The sequence below is a fragment of the Lynx canadensis genome, chromosome E3 (genome assembly GCF_007474595.2).
Source record: "Lynx canadensis isolate LIC74 chromosome E3, mLynCan4.pri.v2, whole genome shotgun sequence".
NCBI classification, from domain to species: Eukaryota; Metazoa; Chordata; class Mammalia; order Carnivora; family Felidae; genus Lynx; species Lynx canadensis.
Window position 1 is genome coordinate 22,238,134 of NC_044318.1, and position 24,199 is coordinate 22,262,332.

A 24,199-nucleotide genomic window follows, 5' to 3' on the forward strand; every position below is an offset into this window, starting at 1 on the left:
GTCCTTATTGTTAGCACGGTACCTGGCACACGATATTCAACAACCACTGAATGAGTACGCGAGCGCGCAAATCCCGTTTTAAAACCGTAACGCGGAGGCTCAGAGCAGCGGAGTGATGGGCGCAAGGTCACCCGGTGGGAACAGCCAGGACTCGGCCCGGGGGCGGCTCCAGCACCCACGTTCCGCTCTGCCGGAGGTCCAGGGTTAGGCCCCACCGCCAGAGGCCCTCCGCCTTACCGGACAGCACCGTGAAGACAGCTGCGAAGGCGTTGAGCTTGAGCCCGTCGATGACATTGCTGGAGTGGAAGAGCTCGAGACACATGAGGCTGAAGCCGACCACCAGCAGGAGGATGTACAGCACCTCGGACACCACCGACAGCCACAGGACCCCTGCACGACAGAGGCAGAGCGGCCGTGAGATGAGGGACGCCGCAGGGTGACCCTGCCCCGTGTACCTTCCACACCACGCCCCGCGGCGGGGGTCCGAATTGTTGGAGCAAGGGCCGCGATTCCAGGGTGGGTCCCCGTGGCACAGCTGATCACGGCCTCCCGTCCTCCGCACCAGGCCTGGCGCAGGTGCCCAAACCTAAGTTGGTGGAGGCCAGCGCCCCCTCCCCCACCCCGGTGACGCTCACTGGTGGGCAGTGGCGTGCGACCCCTCTGTGGGCCCGTTCTGACGGGAGGGAGGAACCTGCGTCCCGGTCACACTTTCTCTTCGCACCTGGTAGATGGCTGCGCCAGGGAGCCACCTGATGGCCAGGAGGGTACCCGCCTTAAGATGAAGCTGCCACTGTAGTTGCTGAGCAGTGGTGACACCACTGGGCCAATCACCAGCCCCGAGGGCTTCCCCACCGTCGAAGCTTTCGGGGCCAAGTTCTCTGTCACCCGCAGCTAGGAGCGCACCCCTACATTTCTATCGGCCCTGTACCCTACTCCACTTTTTTTTCTAGAAAATGCCACTCCCGTGGCCACAGCTTCAACCTCGCGACTCTCCCCGGGACCCGCGGTGTCCTAAAGCGGCCCGGTCTTCCTGGGCAGAGCCGATTGGTCGGGTTTGATCACGTGGCCTAGAATTGGCCAATCAAAGTCCTGCCCTGTAGCAATCCGCGTGCTCGGAAGCACCGAAATAGACCGGGGGGGGGGGGGTGTCAAATCGGGGTGTGAGCCTTTTTTTTTTTTTTAAGTTGATTTATTTAAGTAATCTTATTTATTTTTAATGTTTATTTACTTTTGAGAGCGAGACAAAGCCGAACAGGGCAGGGGCAGAGAGAGAGAGAGGGGGAGACAGAATGTGAAGCAGGCTCCAGGCTCTGAGCTGTCAGCACAGAGCCCTGCGTGGGGCTCAAACCCATGAACCATGAGATCCTGACCTGAGCCCAAATCGGTGGCTCAATTGCCTGAGCCACCCAGATGCCCCAGTCATCTTACTTGTTTAAAAAAAAAAAAGATCAAGGTGGGGCTTGAACTCACGGGGTGGGGGGTGGGGGGGGGGCGGTTCGCAAGCTCTTCCAATTGGGCCAGCCAGGCGCCCTGAGAACCTGAGCCTTATGACAGCGTGAGTGCCTGGTTCCAGCTCTTCCTGAATGCCGGCTGCCCCTCTATCCTTTCAGTGGTTTGGCTGTTCAAATGTTTACATTCCCTGAGCCTCCACAGCTCCCTCTGCCCCCCAGTTTTTTCCAAAATTCGGCTGCCATCATTTGCCCCCTAGTTTAGGGGGCATTCTCTGTTTTTCCCACTTTATCCCTCCCTTCTGACTACAATCCTTTCACTGGGGAGTCCCTTTCTTCTCCCAGTCTGTGCAATTCAATTGCAGCTGGCTCCATGATTGGGCACATGACTCCCGTGTAGCCAGTCAGAGCTTCATAACCCCTATGACTCTAGTCATTGGTTCAGGAGTGAACCTCTCTATGCCTCAGTTTCTTTACCTATACAACAAAGATAAAAATAACGCCTATTTCATACTACTGTCATGCTGTGAGGATGCATTTGCACAGCAATGAAAAGAGCTTGTGCTTAGCATCTAGTGAGGGCTCAATCTGTGCGATAGTATCATTGTTGTATGGGCGGAACATGTCCCCACCATGATCCCCTGGAAATGGAGCCCAGGAGTGCTTGAGGGAGGTCAAGGCAGGAGACAGAGTCAAGAGGGAGAAATACAATTGTGGGAGCAGATACAATTTCTGAGGAAAAGGGTGGCCAGTGGAAAACGTAACCTCACATGACTTACCTTCCAAACCACACTAATCAGTGAGCGAGGCCCCCACTTTACAGAAGGGACTATGGACAAAGCCTGGCCAGTCAGAGATGGACATATGACCCAAGTCAGTTCAATGAGAGTCAGCCGCTGGACTTTTGCCGGACCTATTGGTGGAGAAAATTCCTTTCTACTGGGTTTGAGCCTGGGGGAGTGGAAGGATGAAACTGACTGAGTCACCAAGTGGCAAGGGCCTTCCTGAGAGCAGAGACAATGCCAAGGAAGGCAAAGCTGAGATAGAGGAAGATTGTGTCCCATGACGTTGTTTGAGCCCCTGGATCCAGCCGTGCCTGAAGCGTCCCATCATTTGTTCTTTCAATCACATGAACCAATGAATTCCTTGTCTTTGCCTAAGCTAGTTTGAGGTGGAATTTCTATCACTTACAACAGAGTCCTGATCTTCACCTTTTCTGTTCTCCAAACCTGTCAAACACGTCCTTCCGACATCTCAGCCTTTATAAGGTTGTTCCTTCCACTGGGAATGTCCTAGGGACATCCAATATGTACTATTTAGTGAATGAAGCAAACAAACAGAAAATTCTCGGTCCTTATCTGCTCCCTGACAAAGAATCCAGATTCTGAAACACCCACTATCATTCCTAGCACAACGGGCTTTGAGAGCTGTGGAGAAATTCTTTTTTTTTCTCCCCCCCCCACTTTTTTTCTTTGGCTACAAAAATATCACATCTCCTGGGCAATCCCTTGGATTTCTGTAAGAGAATAATGTGCTCCTGGCAGCCTGGATGTTGTTAAAACACCCCCTGGCTTGGCACACGCATAGTCTCTGAGGCCCTTCTCTGGCCCGAGGCCCACCGAGGCAGCAGGGAGGAAGGCAGGAGATGTGGGGCGAGCTGAGCCTCGCCAGGAGGGCGGCAGCTCCCGCGGAGGCCTGGCCTCCCTCCCAGCAGCCTTCGCCTCCAGCTGCTGTTGGCCTGGTGGCTTGAGGAGGCCGCCCCTCACCACCGTGCTGCTTACTGACTCAGTGCCTCTCCCGAAGCACCCCTACTCTCCCGGGGGGGGGGTTGCTCTCATCTTTGCCCTCGTGGGCCCCAGGCCAGGCTTCCACCCCACTCCACCCCCTACCCCCGCCTCCCTTCCCAACAGTATCCAGCTCTGCTCTGTCAGATAGGCTGAGAGGTAAGGTTGGCGTCAGGGGCTGAGATGCTTAGAAAATAAGTAAGTTTAACCATGGAGAACCAGGCACTAGCATCCCCAACGCCTGGCTAGGGTTACTTAGGCTTCTTACTCTCTCCAGATTGATTTCCCTGCCCTGCCTCCCCCAGTTTCCCTACCACTCTCCCCCGGGGCATTTCCTTTATAAACGCCTTGAACGTGAATCCTCACCTCGGTGTCTGCTTCTAGGAAATCTGATCTCAGACACTAGCATTCACATGTGTTCTTTCCCCCATCCTCCTAAAACCTGACGAGGTAGTTTGAGCCTGATACTGTTTGAGCCCCTGGATCCAGCCGTGCCTGAAGCATCCCATCATTTGTTCTTTCAATCACATGAACCAATGAATTCCTTGTCTTTGCCTAGCTGGTTTGAGGTGGAATTTCTATCACTTACAACAAAGAGTCCTGATCTTCACCTTTTCTGTTCTCCAAACCTGTCAAACATGTCCTTCCCACATCTCTGCCTTTATAAGATTGTTCCCTCCACTGAGAATGTCCTAGGGACATCCAATACGTACTGTTTAGTGAATGAAGCAAACAAACAAAATTCTCGGAAAATTCTCATCTTTTACAGAGGAGTAAACTTAGGTTCGGAGGGACTAAGCTACTAGTCTACACAGCCAGATAGTGGTACAGTCTGGGTTCAAACCCAGGCCTCTCTGACTCCAGGATTCATCATGGCTGTAAGCTGGCAGGCTAGAGTAGCCACCTTGAAATCATATCATTCCCCGCTCTTGGGCTGGTCAGAGGGGCCCGTCTGGGTCTGAGGGCACGGGGTTCCCTGGCCATGGCTCTTACCTACATGCTCTCCAGCATCCCAAACAATTCCTGAGCCAGAGTTCCTGCAAGGGGGTGGCCACTGAGTGGGATGGGGGAGAGAGTGGATTTCAGTCCCCAGCGATCCCGAGGCCAGCTGGCCACCAGATGTCGGGGGGGAAGGAGGTCCCGAGGAAGAGCAGACAGGTCTTGAGGATGCCAGAAACCAGGCCGTGGAAGGTGGGCTTGGCCCATGCTGCTGAGGCAAGTGGGGACCTAAGGGTCTTAGCAAGGAAAGGACACCTGTCAGGAGGCCCTCTCTAGAAGGATGGGGGGGGGGGGTCTGCCATGGCAACATTGGGGGTGAGGACAAGTGGAAAACCTGATAACTCCTGACGCACGGGCTCTGTGGGCTCTGACCATGGTGGGGCCACGTGTCCCGCCTGGGCAGCTGAGCAGATGTGATGCTTTGCACGGAGAATGAGGTAACGCTAAGGCAGGCAGACAATGAGGTTCCACATCCACTGCAGGACCTCCAACGGCATGTCCAGGGGGTAGCTGGAGCTCAGGCGGAGGGGTGCGGACCTTGGCAAATCATGGGTACGCAATAAATGTCTACTCTGATTGCCAAAGAGACGGTAGCCCGAGAGCGGTTGACATGCTCGTGCAAAGTATGTGGAGCAAGAGAGAAAAGGGGGGGAGGTTGATCCACGGGAACATGAATACTCAAGGGGAGGGGCAGGGCAGAGAGCCGTGAAGGCGACCAACACCATGGGAGCCCAGCGGCCCCTGCCCCAACACTTCTGTGCACACTGCCACCTGCCAGCACGCGGACCGCTCCACTCCAACCTGCCCACCCTCCAACCGTCACCCGCTTGCTGGACTAGGGGGTTGACATCCCCGTCCTCCCCCAGCTGCAACCCCCCAACGGATGCCTGATGTGAGCTGCTAAGTACCCCAAGTGAGTTAACACTGGGGGGTGCCATCTACACGTCTGTGTTTCCCCCCAGGGGAGAGGTGGCGGTACACTGGATTGTCGGAGTCAAAAAGTGAAAAAGCTATTCACTTCTCTGTTATTTTTATAAATCCTATCACCTCGATCAAAAGAGCCTCTGTTTGGTGCTAATGTGTCCTTAACACCTTTCTACCACTTGTTAATTATTTAAAACTGGGAGAGGGCTCACAGAATCTTCAGCAGGTCCCAGGCAGACTTGAAGGACATTTTGACAATTTCCTTCAGCCCCGCTCCTCTCCCGCCCTCCCCCAGCCACTGCTCTCCGCCCTTCTGTGCCCGGCTCTGGGCCTCAGGGGCCTGACTCCTTGGGACTGCACCCCCAGACTCCCCAGCCCTCTGGCTGAGCAATGAGGAGCACCAGCTAGAAATCAGAGGGTGGGAGGAGGAAGGTCTGATTGTTTTCTCTCTGCCCTGCTCCCTGTCTGGAGCCCCTTCTCTGGTAGAGTCTCCATCCCAAGTTTGTGGGATCCAAGCATCTGCGGCTTTCACACTGTTCCCACCCTTTCTCCTCCCCCCGCCAAGGCTGGTGCTAACAGCTCCCCTCTGTTGCCAGCTTTTGGGGGCCTCAGATGCTCTTAGCCCTTCCCGTGCCTCTATGTGGACTTTTTCATTAAAGCGCCTTCGTTTGAACTACCTGGGGGATTCTGATTCCTGCAGGGGCCCTCCCTAACACATCGCGTTTTATGGCAAGGGGTCCAGTTAGAGCAGAGATCTGAGCCAGCATTCTCCGTGTGGCCCCCAACCTGTAGCAGGCACACAGGAACACGGGATGCTAACCCTTGGGCCTCCAGACCCATGTATGTTGTAACGAGCTCTCCAGGTGACGCTGACACACCCTCAAGCACAAGCACCACTGATCCAAAGTTCCCTTCCGAATGTTTGTACAAGAAAGTGAGTCGACTTCAGAAAAAGACGGAGCCCATGCCAGCCGGCAGATGTTGGCGTCTGGCACACAGAGATAGAGAGAAGGTAGAACTCGAATGACAAAACATTGGAACCGCCACACAGGGCCTGGCTGGCAATCGGTGCTCGTCACGATTCGTGTTATGGAGGCACACCCGTGTGACTAAAGGAAGTCAGAAAGGACAGTGGGCGGGCAGCCTCTGGCCGGGACGGTGGGGTCTTGCCTTGGTGACGCCCGGAAAGCCTCAGTAATCACACAGATGATTGTGTCGGGTCTCTGAAACTTGGCACGAAAGGCTCGATTTGCAGCTGAGAACCGGTGACCTCCCGGGGCAGAAGAAATGAAATGGCTTCTCATCAGGTACAGGGCCCGTGGGGTGACAGCTAATCCCGTTAGCTGCACTTTCTGCCTTTTTAAAAAACAGCTTCATAACATCAACCCTGACCCTCCATTGATGGAATTGATGGGTTTGCAAGAACAAATTCCCTTTCGCCCCAGTCCCTCCCTTGCCAAGATAGTTTCCAGGGCCCGTCTGGCTGAGTGGGAAATCACGGGTGGGAACCGTGTCTTACATCTACAGCCTTGGCCAGAGGCCTCATCCGACTCTGTCCCTCGGTTTCCTCATTTGAGAAATGGGCATAACAGGCTTGTCCTGAGCATGAAGTGAGACACTATCTATAAATCGCGCAAGCCTGACACTTGGGAAGTATTCAAAAGAGCTAAGTGTTACCGTCGCTTCCCGCTAAGTATAATTATGGGCGATTAGAATAATTATAAGTGGGGGCGGGGCAACAAGTGTGAAGATCACGGCCCCGGGCTGGGCCACCTGGGTTGATCCCCGGCTCTGCCAGGCACTGCCTGGGACGCTTGGGCAAGTGACGTGCTCCCACTGAACCGGTTTTCTCGTTGGAAAATCGGGGATAGATATAGCACCCAGTTTGCAGGCAACGTGAGGACAAAGCGAGTAAATTGATGAGCAAAGTGCTTAGGGCAGTGCCTGGCGCACAGCAGGTGTTATATAAGCGTGAGCTGTTACTATTATTGTCATCGTCATTGTTAGTCCCGTAGGATGTGACCAAGGAGTAGGCAGCCTAGAACCGGCACATCTCAGTCACTGGACAAATAAAACCCTTCTGGGGAGCAGAGGGGAATTGTTGCAAAATCAGATGAAATCCCAAGGCACCACGGCATTTCAAGAGAAAACATCCCCCCCCCCCCCGCCCAAATCCATCAGTCTAATATGTCAAATCAATAAGGTATGGCGCAGTGGCTGCTGGCTCTGGGCTCGGCGACACGCCCCCTGAGACCCAGCACGTGAAATCGTGTAAATGACGCAGGCCAGGACCTCTGAGGCTGCAAACGGCTTCATGACAGCTGCTGTTTGCGAAATGTCAATACGCTCAGGCTCCGGGACGCTCAGGGTCTGGGAGGAGAAGGCCAGAGGCCTCGGGACAGACTCCAGGGGTCGCTGAGCCCTCCATCTGCAGATAAGAAGTTAGCCCGGTGAGGACTTAGGACATGCCCATGTCACAAAGCAGGTTGAGGGCAGATTGGGGGCAGCGGTGGTGGTGGTGGTGGCGGGTGGGGGTGGGGGGGCTTCCACCTGCCAGGCTGCTTGCTGTTGTGAGACTGGGAAACAGGGTGACCCTCTGAGAGGTGCAGGGAATGAGGTTTGGGGGAGGGGCATGGAAAGGGGCTTCCCCGAAGAAGAGCGGCCGCAAAAGACCACAGGAAGGTGACTGCACCGCGTGTCAGCAGCCCTGAGTTCCAGCCGGCGCCGTGGGGCCTTCCGAAGGTGCCTCTGCGGGCCTCAGTTTCCCTCCCGGTGAAACAAGTGGATGCTCCAACAAGCTGCCAACAGGCCGAATCCAGCCCACAAAAATGTCTTGTTTGGCCCACACAGTATTTTAAAAATATCTGAATTCATTATCAACATTTAAAAATAGGAGCCTTCACATAAAATTTCATCCAGGTTTCTGGATGCGCTTGCAAGACGGGTGGATACAGCCGCGCCGGACCCGCATCCTCATACAAGGGCTGCGGGGCTGAGCTGGGACTGCTCCCCCTCAAACAGGACACGTACTTCTGAGTCAGCACAGACCCTCCGCAGTGCCCATCACCCTTGGCTCCCGTCTAGCTCTCTTGAGCCTTTGAGTTTACAGCCCCCTGTGCAACGAGGTCTAAAGCCATTTCCGTCCCTGACGCTCTGCAGCGAGGCAACATTTTAAGACCCTGCACGGTCCTCGCTGATATATCTCCATGTAGGAGTGAACTGTCCAGCAAAGCCTCAGCTGTCCCCTTGCTCAGGGACAGGGGAAGTTCCAGCAAATACCACGCCACCCCACACATGAAGGTGCCAATTTTCAAAGAGTTAGATTAAAAGGAGAGACAATTCAGCTCTAAAAATATGCCCACATTGTTACACGGGACTCAAGAGCACAGATCTGAGAGCTGTTCCCGAGAGTCATCTTGTCCGCCCCAGCCCACATCCTTTCCACGAAGGCCTGAGAAGGCTAGTGAGTTGCCAAAGTCACGACACTGGGAATCTTCCTTCGATGAGTCAGACAGAACCTTTCAGGTTTGGACTGGAGGTCAGGGTGACCATCCTCAGCGGCCGCTCTCAGAAGATGTGCAAAAATGTTGGGCAACACAGAGTTTGGGAAGAGAATGCCATTCAAATGCCAACCGGGGTGATGCTCTGGAAACACGGAGCCTGGGGCGGGGGGGACTGTTTTCTGCATCACCATCTTTTCTAGAACCATCCTTTTCTAAAGCCTCGCTAGCCTCCCAGCAGCACCTGCAGCCCCTGGGAGGCTGTGATAAATGAGGATTCTCAGACCCCACCCAGACCTACTGACTCAAGGTGTGTGCATTTTCACCAGATCCGCAGCCGTCCAAGTGTGAGGAAAGCACTGCTCTGGAAGACGAAGTTCAAAAAAAAAAAGATGAAGTTCAAATGCGCCAACGCGGAATTCAGTGCCCTTGACGCGTGGGTCCTAATCAGCCCCTCCCACCTCTAACCCCTTGCTCATGCTCTGTCTCTGTGCTGAACATTCCACGCCCTCCCGTGCCTCAGGCATGGGCCCGGCCCTCAAAGTGTTGTCCTCTCCTGGGGTCCGCTGAATAATGGCCTGCAAAGATACCCACATCCTAATTTCCCCAACCTGTGACTATGTTTTCTTACACTGACAGAAGGGACTTTGCAGATGTGATTATGATCTTGAGATGGGGACATTAGCCTGGATTGATTTTGGCCTCCCTAAGGTTCATTTGGAATTCTGACCTCCAGTCATTAGGTTTGTGCTAATTTGTCACACAACAGCAATGAGAAACTAATACACCTTCTTTCTTCATATAAGGTCACCTCCTCCAAGAAGCCTTCCCTGACCACCCCAGCCTCTGCTGTGGCCCCCAGACAGACCTCTGCAAAGAAGGCAATCTCTCCACCACTTCCAGGTAGATGCCTTGCTAGGGGGGGAAGGGGCCTGGACTTGAGGGTCCAAAAAGCCTGGATTTGAGCTTGGGCATTTATCTAACCTCCCTGAGCTTCAGTCTCTTTGGCTAAAAAATGGAATCAATGCTACGGCCAATCGTAACACGTTTTCTGGACAAATTAAATGAGACCATGGCTGCAAAGCCTCCTGGTCTGGTTTCGGGTACCCCGTAGGTCCTCAGTAAGTGTGGGTGTATCAGGCTGACAAGCTGGGCCCAGAGAAATGAGCCCTTCTCCTCCGAGCTCACAAGTGGACAAATTGTCACCGGAAGGGTTTCTGACAATGCCTTGTTGCCCCCAGAGTTCTGCAAGGCTCTAGTCCCCGTCAATTTAAAAATGACTCTGGCAGACATGCCCTTTAGAAACTGCTCTGTTGGAATCCAGGGACGGTCACTGAGCATTTGAGATGTGTCATGCTGACCTTGGCCTTCAGCATCAGACTGCAATGAGTTTTCTTTCTCTTTAGAGTCCAGGAGCCGGCCTTGAAAATAAGGTCCGACCCACATGGGCTGGGGCCTGGGGAGGAGGCTGGTAGGGGGAATGTCGTGGGTAAAGCTTGGAAGGCTGAGGTTGGGGTCTGGCCCCCAGCCCCACGCTGGCCCCCCGTCGTCTTGGGCAAACGCTCTCACCTCTCTGGGCCTCCCCTTCTCCCCAAAGGGGGCTGCTGTGCAGGCAAAGGAAGTGGAACAGGTTAAGTCAGAAGTTGCAGACTGGCCTAAAAACAAGTTTCTGAGATTTTGTTGTTATTTGGGGGGGGGGGGGGGGTTGTTGTTGTTTTCTCTCTCTCTGTCTGCCTCTGTGTGTCTCTTCCTCTCTTGGTATACGAGGTATTTTTTTTAATTTTGAATTAGATGCCACCATTTAAAAATGGGAACACCGGGGCGCCTGGGTGGCTCAGTCGGTTAAGCGTCCGACTTCGGCTCAGGTCATGATCTCATGGCTCGCGAGTTCGAGTCCCACGTCGGGCTCTGTGCTGACAGCTCGGAGCCCGGAGCCTGGCTTCGGATTCTGTGTCTCCCTCTCTCTCTGCCCCTCCCCTGCTCATGCTCATGCTCTGTCTCAAAAATAAATAAAAACATTAAAAAAAAAAAAAAAAGAACACCTCTGTGGACATAAAGTGGGGCTGGTCCCTGCGGAGGGGAGGAAAGAAGAGAAACACTTCTCTGCTGTGGGGGGGTGGTGTGCCCAGGGCTTAAGGCATGGCCTGGGAGCCAGACCACCCAGGCAAGCCCCAGCTGTGCTGCTGACTTGCTGTGTGACCTTGGGCAAGTTACTTCACCTCTCTGAGCCGCAGTCTCCCCAGTGGCCTCAGAGAGCGGTTGTGAGACTCAAACGGGGCATGGAAAGAGGCATAACCAAGGCTTAGCTCGTGGCGGGCCCCAACGCACGCTAGCTGTCCCCATTCAACAGATGAGAACACTGAGGCTTGCAAAGCAGCGGAAAAAACTCATGTGGCTCAAGCCTGACAAAGCCAGGCTGAGCGGGTGGTGGGGAGATACTATCAACTGGATTATCTGGATTCATTATTTGCCCAGGACCCCAAGATGACGCGTGCTCTAGCCCTTTGTCCTTGCCTCCCTGTGGCCCCCTTGCTGAATCCGGGGTCCACTATGGCCGTGGGGGCATCCGACTTGCCCTCCATGATCCTGACCTCTAGAAAAAGTGTCCCTTCTCCCTTAACTCAAGTGAAAAGTAGCACTCACTGCAGCAGACACATTTCCTAAACCCAGACTCTGTGTCAGGTACTATGGGGGATGCAGAGGAGAGCAGGACTCGGATCCGGCCCTCCGGGAACCCCAAACGTAACCTGAGGGGTGAGACACAGCCAATAATGACCATCTTATACATCCCCCAGACAATGCCAAGCGCCGTGCTGGGCCCTTGGCACATAGAAACTCGTCTCATCCCCGCAACACCTTATGACCTAGGTGCCATTATTGCCTCCAAGTTATGGAGGGGAAACCGAGGCACACAGAGGTTAATTGCCCAGCCCAGGTGATGGAGCTGGGAGTCCGAGCTCAGCCAGCCTGGCTCCCCGCTCCCTGCTCAACAAGCCCAGCTGGCCTCAAAGTCCTACGCGCCAGTGGAAGAAAGGGCACGGGCTGGTGCCCCTGGGTGGCCTGGCTGGTTCCTTCCAACGAGCATTCGAGATAGGTGCTATCTTCCAGGTAAGGACACGGAGGCACAGAGGAGGAAAGCAATTTGCCCAAGGTCCCTCGGCATTGGCAAAGGGAGTCAGGAGAGGCATCCGGCTCTGCCTGGGCCCTCACCCCCACCCCCCCAGCTCTCTGCAGGCGTTCTGTACCTTTTCTGGGCCGCGGACCCCTGTGGCATCTGACAAAACCTAAGGACTCTTTCTCTGAGTAACATTTTTAAATGCACAAAACAAACACACACAGAATTGCAAAGCAAGCTAATTATTTTGAGACGGAGTTATCAGGACAAGTTTTTAAAAAGTCAGATGTAGGATATTAACCTACACGCCTCTTTATTAATGCATGAAATAACAAGAGCTAATAACTCCCACGACTTCGAAGCAGCGAGGAGAAAGGGGTCTTTTCAAGATCCCTACACGCCCTGTAATGTGTTGTGAAAATTCTGTGACTCCAGCTGGCGACAAAGTCCCAGGTGTGGCTGGGAGGGAAACGCAGACTGCCAGTTAGAGCCTGGGAGAGGAGAGACGTAGTATTTTGCCACCCGAACTCTTGCGGCCCCTTGAGTTCTGTCTGCTGACCCCTTGGTTAATTTCCACGTGAAGACCCTGAACCCGAAGCAGTGGTTCTCAAATCTGTTACGTGCTGGTTAAAATGCACATTCCCAGGCTGCCCCCCCCCCCCCCCCCCCCCCCAGTAGCTGATGCCGCAGATGAGGGCAAAGGCTGGGATCCACCCGTTGAACAAGGGGCTCCCGGTCGCTCTGCTGCCTGAGCCGTATTCGGAGAAAAAGGGATCTTTCAAAAATGTAAACGCCATTAATATATCTTGAAATCTGGGCGCGTGATACCTCTGGCTTTGTTCCTCTTCCTCAAGGTTGCTTTGGCCACTCGGGGTCTTTTGTGGTTCCATCCAAATTTGGGGATTCTTTGTTCTAGTGCTGTGAAAAATGCTGTTGGTATTTTGGTAGGGATTGCATGAAATCTGTAGATTGCTCTGGGCAGTATGGACATTTTAACAGTATTGGTTCTTCCAATCATGATCATGGAATATCTTCGCGTTCGTTTGGGCCATCTTCAATTTCTTTCATCTTATTGTTTTCAGAGTACAGCTCTCTCACCTCCTTGGTTAAGTTTATTCCTAGGTATTTTATCCTTTTCGGGGCAATTATAAATGGGATTGTTTCCTTAAGGTCTCTTTCTGCTACTTTATTATTAATGTATAGAAATGCAACAGATTTCTGTATGCTGATTTTCTGTTCTGCAACTGTACTGAATTTATTTATCGGTTCTAGTAGTCTCTTGGTGGAGTCTTCAGGGTTCTCTACATAGAGTATCACAGCATCCGCAGATGGTGAAAGTTTTACTTCTTCCTTACCAATTCGGATGCCTTTTATTTTCTTTCTTTTTCTTGTCTGATTGCTGTGGCTAGGACTTCAGTACTGTGCAGAATAAGTCTCTCCCTTGTTGTAATCTTCTGGAGATTCCCCACTGCACTTTAAATAAATGCCAACTTCCTGCCTGGCTTTCAAGGCCCTACCAGGTTATCAAGCCACTGCACATCCTTTGAGGTCTCCTTACCCACCAGACTCCAGCCACCTCAGGGCCTTTGCACTTGCTGTGCCCTCTGTCCAGAATGCTCATACCCCAGCATTGCTTGGTTGACTGCTTCCCAGCTCAGATGTCACTGACCACTCCATCTAAAGTAGCCACCACCAACACACACACCACTTTCTACCCTTTCCCGTTTTACTTTTCATTATTTGAAATGGTGTTATCTGTCAGTTTACTTATGTGTGGTCTGCTCCCCCCTCCGTAATGAGAGCCCACTGCGGGCAGAGATTTCGTCTGGCACGTTCAGTGCTGTCTCTGAGAGCAGGAGGCACTCAGTAAGTATTTGTTAAGCCAATGAATAAAGAAATGACAGTGGTGCCTGGGTGGCTCAGTTGGTTAAGCGTCCGACTTCGGCTCAGGTCACGATCTCGCGGTTCCTGAGTTCAAGCCCCGCGTGGGGCTCCGTGCGGACAGCTCGGAGCCCGGAGCCCGCTTTGGACTCTGTGTCTCCCTCTCTCTCTGCCCCTCCCCTGCGTGTGCTCTGTCTCTGTTTCAAAAATAAAGAAACATTAAAAAAGAGAAGAAGAAGAGAAGAAATGACACAAGCAAAGAGGAAGAAGAAGTGGCCAGACTACTTCAGCAGCAAAGTTAAGGGGAGAAAGTAATCCCAAAAGGAGGAGTCGCTGTTGTGAATACCACCCAAAGGTCAAGGGGAATGAGGAGGGGGAGGAGAAAAGTCCGCAGGCTTTGGAGATTCGGGCCCTTCTTATGACGTGTGTGGAGAGGGAGACAGATTCTTCAGAGGCCGATGCCAAGGGGAATCTGACTTCAGTGGCTGGCTGGGGGCTTCAGCTGCCGAGACTCCCTCCCGGGGGCTGTGGAGGGACAGTGGCCTCAAAGCTGGAATTGGCCGGGGGATCAATTCTTGCAGAGCAAGCCAGGGATCTGGGGCTCAGCACGCAGAATGCAGCACCCACCCTCCTCCCCACACTCCCATGTTTGGACGTCCTGCCCTCAGGAGGGCCCCAGCCAAGACAGAGACCCTCTGGGGCCTCCATGAAACCATTCTGAGTAGGCGTGCCAGCTGGCTCAGCCTTCACCCACCTGTTGGGGTCAGCAGCCACCCGTGCAATGCCTTTAAGTCCCCCACACCTCCCGGCCTCATCGCCTACCCTCCTGCCCCTTGCTCACTTCCTTCTAGTCACATTGGCCTCCTTGGTGTTTTTAAACGCTCCAGGCACACTCTTGCCTCAGGACCTTTGCAGTAGCCATTCCCCCCTGCCTAAAACGCTCTTCCCCTAGATCTCCCTCCCCTCCTCTAAGTTTTGCTCAAATGTTGTTTCTTTTTTTTTTTAATTTTTTTTTTTTTACTTTTATTCATTTTTGAGAGACAGAGAGAGGGAGACACAGAATCCAAAACGGGCTCCAGGCTCTGAGCTGTTAGCACAGAGCCCGATGAAGGGCTTGAACTCACGAACCATGAGATCATGACCTGAGCTGAAGTCGGACGCTTAACTGACTGAGCCACCCAGGTGCCCCTCAAATGTTGTTTCTTAATGATGTCCCCCTTGACCTCCCTACGTCAAATTGCCAACACCTCTCCCCCATACTCCCGAGTTCCCTTCCCTTTTAATTTTTTCCCTGGCATTTATCATCATTCGGCAGCCAAAATGATCTTTCTAGAATGTAAACCAAATCTCCTTCCTTTAAGCCCTTCAGTGCTCCAGTGGTTTCCCATCACACTCAAGTCCCCACCCACCTGTCCAGCCTTTTCCCTCCACAAACATACAAAACTCATTCCTACCTCAGGGCCTTTGCACATGCTTTTTCCGCCTTTGCGAGAAACATGGGAATGAGAAATCTCTTACTTTTCCTCCCCTAAGTAAAGGCACAGTCCCAATAATAAATGGGAACTGACACTCTGCTTCCATGTCAGGAAGACGACCAGACCTGATGGCAAGTGCAGCGACCTGGACCAACCCCTTTATCCCCAGGATAAAGGAAGAGGCTGGAGCCAAACGGCAGCTCCCAACCGGTGGGAGCATGTGCCCAGGGTGGCTAGATCTTGCAACGTTTCAAGAGAGGCCAGAAATCCTGATTTTTGTGTGAAATCTCCACATTTTGAAACATCAGTGATGCATTCTGACACTTTCAAACGTCAGGGGCGCCTGGGTGGCTTAGTCAGTTGAGCATCCGACTCTCGATCATGACTCTCAGGTCATGATCCTGGGGTCATGGATCGAGCCCCGCATTGGGCTCCACAGTGAGCGTGGAGCCTGCTTGGGATTCTCTCTCTCTCTCTCTCTCTCTCTCTCTCTCCCTCTCTCTCCCTCTCCTTCTCTCCCCCACTCTCTCTCTAAGATAAACTTAAAAAATATATTTTTTTAATTTAGAAAAAGCATCACGTGAGTCAACTAAACACAGCTGAGCAGTGCCAGGGCCCTAGGACACCTGTGCCCAGCCCTTCACAGAACCCAGACACCCAATCATAATTGAGTTCACCCCGCTTCGTTTTTCAGGTGGTAAAAATTCACCCCAGGGAGGACGCCAGAACTGAAAGAGGTCACACAGCTTCTGCAACACGGGGGGCTCCCACCCAGGACTTCTTAGCAACAGACATGTAACTCCCACTGTGCACCAGGCTGGACCCACAAATTGGAAAATGCTGGACAAGTTCACGTCAGCATCTAGAAGGCATGGACAGAATAAGGGGAAAAAAAAAAAAAACGTTTGTGGGCAGCAACCTTTTAGGGCTTAACCCCGAGGGTGCACGCAGGGCTATTGTAGCACAGAGACTAGACTTCTTTCTGAGCAGGATATTCATCTTGCTGGGGGGGGAGGAAACTAATGCGTGCTTTTTGCCTGAGTCTCCCTTGCGCTCAGAATCCCTATTTTATTACGCGAGAGCCAGACAACATCTTTTCTCTTGCCACTCCCCTCCCCCCCACCACCTTGGCCAAAAAGGATCTTTGTTTTATCACGCCAGCAGAAGAGTCTAAAAATATCTAGACTCACCAACTTCAGGGGTTTATTCTCTCATCCGGGAGGCGCCCACAAAGCTTTTGCCAATATAAATGGCATTTCCTTTGATATTTTTAAAGATCAGAGAATCCAGGAGAATATGCAAGCTGGATGGGCCTTTGAGATCAGAGCTCCCAAATACCTCCTGTTTCAGGTTAAGGAGGAAAAAAAAAAAAAAAAAAAACTTTCCTAAGGAGGCCCAAGAGGTTAGGTTTCCAGATAATTCACAAAAGAAGAAATGGACCTAGTTAAAATCATATGGAGGCATGGATTCAGCCTCATTAGCAATAATATTGAGATTGAAACATCCTTGAGATGGCGCGTCAAACTGGGATATTGAGCAAAGATTTTTCAAACGGTAGAAGGTGGTGAAGGGTGGTGGTTTTGCCCTGTAGGAACATTTACCTCTCACTCAATAGCCATGCCATTCCCCCTGTTTCCAGGCGCCCCCCCCCCCCCCCCGTGCAGATGGGAAGGACGGGGTGACTGGTCACCCGGCTCTGGGCGGAAATACGCATCACTTTCGAGAAAACGCATAGAAACACCTGGCAGGGGAGCTCTCCGGCTCTCACCCCTCGCCTATGTTGAGATGTCCGTGTGTCCATCAGCCTGGGTCCCCGAGAGACCAAGTGTCCTTCCGCGTCAGGCCCTCTGCACTCAGTTGCTCCCTCTGGAAGGTTCTTTCTTCTTGCCTTCACATGACTGCCGCTCTTTTTCCATTCAGATCTCAAATGTCAACTCCAAACGGGATCCAGAAAGGCCCCAATCTATCCACCAATCCAACCTGCTTCTCCCCAGACCCTCCCCATTCTGCCATCTTGTTTCTCTTCCCAGCGGCTTCCCCACTTTGAAATGACCGTATCCTTGGCTCAGTCTCCTTGTCTGTGAAATGGGCAGTCGGACAACAGTTCCTAAGGGCCCTTCCCTCCTCGACATGACTCCTGGGACCGTAGTAGGTACAGACACCCGGCCTCCACCACCCCTCCTTCTCCTGTGCCCTGAGCCGGCCCAGCATCCTTTCTGGGAATAGAACCTGCCTTTCCTTCCAGGGACCACTGAGCCCCTTTCTCAGCCCTTGCTAGTGGGGCAGGGCAGACCCTCTCTTCCCTGTTCCAGCTGGGCTGTGACCCAGGCCACAGTGATTCGTTCAGGGATGGGCGTGGGACTCGAGCCGGGCCAATCGGAGCCAGTCCCGGGACTTGGCTTCAACACCTGGGAATGAGGTGACCCCTTGCCAGCGGTCGTTGCTAAACAGGGGACGATGGACCCAGGAGCTGTCGGGGGCATCTCGTGGCAATTCCGTAGGGCACCTGAGAATGAGGCCGACGCCGGAAGGCCCCGCTGAGAGTCAGAAGCTGCGCGCTGAGAGCACTGGCTCCAGCTGTGGATGACCGAATCCACCCCTGACCGCTGAGTTACCAGAGCCAGCAAATTCCTCCTCGGGCTCAGGCCCGTTGGAATGAGTTTTCTGTTTCTGCAGCCAAAACAGCCTTTAGCCTCCACCGTCCCCGTAAGGCTGTCTGTCACAGCGCCCCCGGAATGTTTGCTGATAGTTAGTGTCTCTCCGGGGCTCTGAGCTCGCTGGGCGGGGCCTCGGGCCTCTCTGCCCCATCACTGCCGCCCACAGCCTGCTCAAGTGACCAGAGGGGACAGAAGCTCACTGCTCCGGGTCCTTAATTGGGGAGGTTTTCTGTCAGTCCTGGGAGCCTCAGACTCTGTGATCCGGGCAATTAACCTTTCTGCAGAGGCCAAGGCCAATTATATCCCGGGGGCCATGTGCGACATCTGTGTAACAGACCTCGGCCTGACTCCTGGGTTTTTATGGGACAAATGTGGCATAATCAATCTCTCCTGTCCCCACCCCTGTTGCCTTGGTCCAGGCCTGTGTCCTTGTTTGTGCTCGGAACGGCTTCCTTCCTCCTCCCTTCTTCCCGATGGCCTCTGTGTCCTCCCCAGATCATCCCCCGTGACCTCATCCGCAGCATGGCCACGCTGCAGCCCCTCAGCACCCGCCCCCTAAACTCCCTGGGTGCCAGACTGCAGACGGGGACCCGATTCCTCACCCCTCCTTGCGTCCGTGCCCTCTGCATGCACTTTGGGCTCAGCCGTGTGACCTGCTGCGGCCGGCAGAGTGCTAGCAAGCACATCGCACAGCTGGGGGTTCCCCCCGGCTTGTGCTTCTTTCGCCACCACGAGGTCGTGCCCGGGCTAGCCTGCTGGCGGACGAAGGACCCACAGAGCAGGGCCGAGCCCCAGTCAGCCCAGCAGAGGCCAGCCTAGGTCAGCAACTCTCAGCCCGTGCCTAGCCACCCTCCCCAGGAGCTTGGCGTCTCCATGCTCATTCTCAGACGCATACTGTATGGGCACACACACCCTGTCGACCTGCTTTACACAGCGGAAGCCTGCCTCTGTCTCCCCAAATACTCCGGTTCTCTGCCTGGAGCCCCAGGCAAGTGCTGGGGCCCTGACGCTCTCTTTCCATACAACTGCCAGACCCTGCCACCCCCATCATCTCTGAGTTTCCTGGCAGCCCGAATCAAGAATCAAGGGTGCCGTTTGCGTGGCAGGCAGTGTGGCCCCCTTCCTGTCTAGCCCTGTCTCCTCTTACTCCCTCCCCCATTCTCTTTGCTCCAGGCACACTGGTCCCTTTGCTGCTTGGCTGTTCTTTGAACATCCTGCCTCAGAGCCTTTGCACCTGCCGATCCCGCTGCTTAGGACATTCTTTCCCCAGACGCCCTCACGGCTTGTTCCTACCGCCTTCAGATCTTTGCTCAAATGTCACCTTCCCAGTGAGGCCCGTTCTGGCCACTCCATCTGACGTGCAAACGCCCGCCTACACCCCCCCCATCCCCCCCTACTTTTCTCCACACTTCCCACCGCCTAATAACGCTTTATCATTTTGGTTTTTTTGGATGTTTGTTTCGCTCGGCAGGAGTGTAAGCTCCATGAAGACAGTGATTTCTGTTCCTTTTATGTACCACTGTCCCCTAGCATCTTGACCCCTGCCTAGAACACGGGAGACATTCCATATTTATCAAAGAAACAAATGATTACCTTGTCAGCTTTGAATTCAAGCTGTAAGACCACCGACTACCTGCTGTGGGGGGTCAGGCTGAGGCTTGGCCGGGTCCCACGAATCCTACAAGGGTCCGGCTGCCACCGTCCCTGCTCCCAAGCTCCCAGCTTGCCCGTGGCCCAGGCCCACTCAGGATAAGACAGCTGGCATTAAGCCTAAAGGTCTGGTTGTCATATCTTCTGACTTCCCAAAGCTGTGGGGTGTAAGGTAATACACTCAATAACAATATTAAGATGAAAAATTGTTAGGGTACGAAGGTAGCAAGTGTTGGTGACAATATGGAACGACTCTCATCCCATGGTGGAGGGAATACGGGCCGATACAACCAGCTTAGAGAACGATTAGCTTTACCTAGTGTAGTTGAAGCTGTTCAGGTCCTATGACCCAACAATCCCAATGTTATTTGCGCACATTAAAGACAATGTTATTCGTGCACATTTCTGCACCCTGGCAGAACAGAATGGAAAAAACAAACAAACAACAACCTGGGAACAACCAAAGGACTATCCACAGGACAACGGATAAATAAATTACGGTAGATTCACACCACGGAATATTATGCAGAAGGGCAAAGAAATGGCTCAGATATTGGAAGGCACCTACTGTAACATTTAATAAAGTCATTTTTTAAAAGGAAAACGATAATAAAGGTTGGGTAGAGCAGAGATCGGCAAACTATGGCCCATAGGCCAAATCTGGCCCACTGCTTATTTTTGTAAATAAAGTTTTATTGAAACACAGCCACATCCATTTGTTTATGAATTGTCTGTGGCTGCTTTTCGTGCTACAGGGGCAGAGTTGAGTAATTGCACCGAGACCATATGGCCTGCAAAGTCAATATACACTATCAGATACTGGCTGTCTGGCCCTCTTTTTTAAAAATTTGCCACACCTTAGGTTAGAGCAAGGAGCCATTTGGCTCAGACCGAACTTAGTTATTTAAAACAAACTTTTAAACTGATTTTTAAAAATTTAAAGTGAACGTGCTTATTGTGAAGAATTTAAAAAATACAGAGGCGCCTGGGTGGTTCAGCGGGTTAAGCGTCCGACTCTTGATTTAGGCTCAGATCATGATCTTGTGGTTCGTGAAATTGAGCCCCACATCTCTCTCCGCACCGATAGCATGGAGCCTGCTCGGGATTCTCTCTCTCTCTCTCTCTCTCTCTCTCTCTCCCTCTGCCACTACCCCTACCCCACTCTCACTTTCCCTCTCTCAAAACAAATAAGTAAATAAATTTAAAATACACACACACACACACATATATATATAAACATGAAAAAATAAAATTTTTCCATATAAAGTCATCACCCAGCAATAACCACTGGTAAAATTTAGGGTTATTTCCCTCCAGCTTTTTTTTTTTCCATGTGTCCGTACCTTTCCCCCCCTCCATAATCAGAAGCACACTGATTATGCGATTTTGTACCCTGCTGCGTTCACTTAATATCATCTCAGGAACATTTTCCTGTGTGGCTTAATTACATTCAATTTTTGCTATTATAAGTAATGATGTGATTAGTATCCTTGTACACACATTTTTGTTGACAATATGAAATATTATATAGTCATCCAAAATGAGTTCTTCAAGGCATTTTAATGACACAGAGACTGTCACAGCTGCATTATTTATACCAGCAAAGAGACTGGAAACAATATAAATGGCCTGGAAGTAGGAGAATCATTAGGTGAACTTTGCACATCAATGGATGCAATCTTCTGTAGCTCCTAAGTGCGATGTTCACAAAGAATGGTAAAATGACGACCTTGCTGAGCCTGTTTCCTTATCTGGTGTTTTTAAAGCGTCTCACACAAACGAGCCCGGCTATGGGTGGCACCTCTATTATTATTTCAAATAATAATAGGTAGGGGTGCCCGGGTGGCTCAGTCTGTTAAGCGTCCAACTTCGGCTCAGGTCACGATCTCGCAGTTTGTGAGTTCCAGCCCCGCGTCGGGCTCTGTGCTGATGGCCGGGAACCCGGAGCCTGCTTCGGATTCTGTGTCTCCCCTCTCTCTTTGCCCCTCCACTGCTCGCTCTCTGTCTCTGTCACTCTCTCAAAATTACATAAACATTAAAGAAACTTAAAGTAATAATATATAAATGGGGGTGGGGTGGGGAAGGAGACAACCGGGCTGATTGGTCAGTCCTGCATCCTGCCAGCCGCTCAGTATTTGAAAGATCGCCCTGTACCCACACCTAAGAAAAAAAAAAAAAAAAACAGGCATCTGGAAGGAGCCCAGCCAAGTGGCAGGCGGCACTCTTTCGGCTCTCCCGTATCGTTTGTGTGCTAATCAAAGGGCTGTGATCTCAAATGGGCTTTGAGGAGAACCTGCCTGCAACCAAGTAAGAAGCAAATGGCTCCTGATTGCAGGCATAACTAAGCCGCTACAACACAGGTATTGACTGGAGATGAGGCAAGGCCAAGCTAGAGTGATGGGACTACCACTGGTGAGGACGGAGAAGCATTTCTATCCGAGAGGAGGTATGCACACTCATGCACGCGCATGCACGCACACACACAACTGGTTTCAAAAATAGGAAGGAGGGGGGGTTAGGGCAGGGTCTGTACATGTGGCGTGCCGCCTGGGAAGTCTGGTGATTTAGGGGGTGCTTGCCAGCCTTCTGTTTCAGATATGAAAGAAATATTTGAAGGCAAAGAAATCCATGAACAGCGGGAGGCCTTGTGGGGCCATAAATAAAGACTGGGCATCCAGGACAGGGTAGTGAGCAAACAAATGACAGTGGAGAGTCAACGTGGCTTCCCGGGCTCATGGACCCAAGCAGCCCTCATTTATTCCACGAACGTGATTGAGCACCAACGCCGGGCAATGTTGGAGGTACCGGGGATAGAGCTATGAACGAAACGGGGAGCCTGCTCCCTTGGGGAGATTGAAAATGAACACGTGAGGAGGTAAATAAGATCTTTTCAGATAGTGACAGGATAGCAGAGCGGCTGAGGGAACAGAATGGACAAAGGCACAGAGGAGGGTTGGGAGAAGAGTCTGTCGAAAGCGATTTAAAAGTCCAATTAACCTAGAGCACAGGACGCCTTCATCTGAGGCCAGAGAAAGAAAGTGGGGCCAGACTGCGGGAAATCTGGGGTGCCAGGTGAGAATTTGAACGTTCCTCCCAAGGCAGCGGAGAGCCATTCAAGTTTGAAGTAATGAGTATAAAACCATCTGTTTGTTGCATATTGAATGTAAAATTTATATCAGTCGTCTTTTAGGTGTAAGGGACAGAAAATACAACCCAAATAGGCTTAAACAGAAGAATAATTTTATTGGCCGAAAGGTGTAAAGGCAGGTCTAGCTTCAGGTCCGGCTGGACTCAGGGCTTGGTCCTCTATCTTTTGGTCCCACTGTGGCTGATTTTGAGCTCCCAGAGTGACATCACTGAATGTCAAGTTGAGAGGACATGTACAGAATCAGCACTCGAGGCCACAGGAAACGGCCCATGTCCCACCACCTTCAAATCCACAGGGCACAGTCTCCTTCCAGGGGCTGCAGCAAACATTTCGTTATATCCCCTAACCTACGTACAGTCATGGGTGCATCTCTCGACCTGTTGCCATGGCTGGAGGGCTTTGGTGGCAAAAGCCCAGGTCTCATGCTCTGTCCTCAGCTCCGAAACACGTGGCTTGAGCATAGAAGGGATTGGCGCCCAAGGAAAAAACCTGGAGATGGTTACCAGGAGAAGGGAAGCTGGGCAGGAGGCAAACACAACGGATTGTTAGGATCAATGAGAAAATGGCCATAAAAACTCTTTGTAAAGTGGGAAGCCCAGCGTAAGCTCCCTAACTGCCAGACATTTGTGCTCCCGGCTGGCGCTCCAGGCTGATACATCTGACACAAAGTCCCATAAAATGCTAGGGGAGACACCTCCAGGAGCGGGCAGTCTGGATGTGAATGAATCACCGCTTCCTTTTCTTTACCCATGGCAGACATTGCTAATCGATCACGGCACTCTCCCACAGACCGTGGGTGATGCACACAATCCTTCTCCTCACAGCTGTCCGGGCAGGCACTGCCCGGTGAAGAGAAAAGGGACGAAGGATGAAATCGCCTTGTTATCCTTGAGCTAGTCCAATTCCATCATGAACCAGAGTGGGAACAGGCCCAGAGAGGGCGTGCGGCCGGCCCCTTTCACTGAGCAAGTTATCAGCAGAGCTGGAGGATGTCCTGAATCTCCCAACTCTTAATCAAACCTGGTAATACCCAAGATACCTCGTATGGAGAGAGATGTCAGAAGCAAAGAAAGTTTGAGGGCGTGGGGATGCCCAAAGTAGTAATGGCTTCTCACTGCTGTTAGAATCGACTGCAAATTCCCTACTATGGCCTTCAGGGCTTTCCATAGTCTGGCCCCCGCCTTCTTCTCCCACTTCATCTCCTGCCACCCTCCCCTCACCCTCCCTGCCTAGCCATTTGGTCTTTCTGTTCCTCAAAACATGACAAATTCAGGGGCGCCTGGGTGGCGCAGTCGGTTAAGCGTCCGACTTCAGCCAGGTCACGATCTCGCGCTCCGTGAGTTCGAGCCCCGCGTCGGGCTCTGGGCTGATGGCTCAGAGCCTGGAGCCTGCTTCCGATTCTGTGTCTCCCTCTCTCTCTGCCCCTCCCCCGTTCATGCTCTGTCTCTCTCTGTCCCAAAAATAAATAAACGTTGAAAAAAAAAATTAAAAAAAAAAAAAAAACAAAAACATGACAAATTCAGTCCCGCCTCAGGGTGGGGCAAGATCTCCCCCAGCTGCCCACAAAGACGTTCACTGGCAGCTCCAGGCTAATGCCCCTCCCGCTTAGCCTGCAAGC

At 52.3% G+C, this 24,199-nt stretch overlaps 1 protein-coding gene across 2 annotated transcripts in view; it reads right to left on the reverse strand.

Moving 5' to 3' along the window:
• The window catches only part of GSG1L (GSG1 like), a 201,086-nt gene that overhangs the window by 70,860 nt on the left and 106,027 nt on the right, over positions 1 to 24,199 (reverse strand). The window contains exon 3 of one of the 2 annotated variants that reach the window (XM_030301416.2): positions 238 to 390. The exons of the other annotated variant lie outside the window; for it this stretch is intronic. Within the exon in view, the coding sequence (XP_030157276.1) occupies positions 238 to 390 (153 nt within the window). The remainder of the gene's footprint in view (positions 1 to 237; positions 391 to 24,199) is intronic. 2 annotated transcript variants of the gene reach the window in all.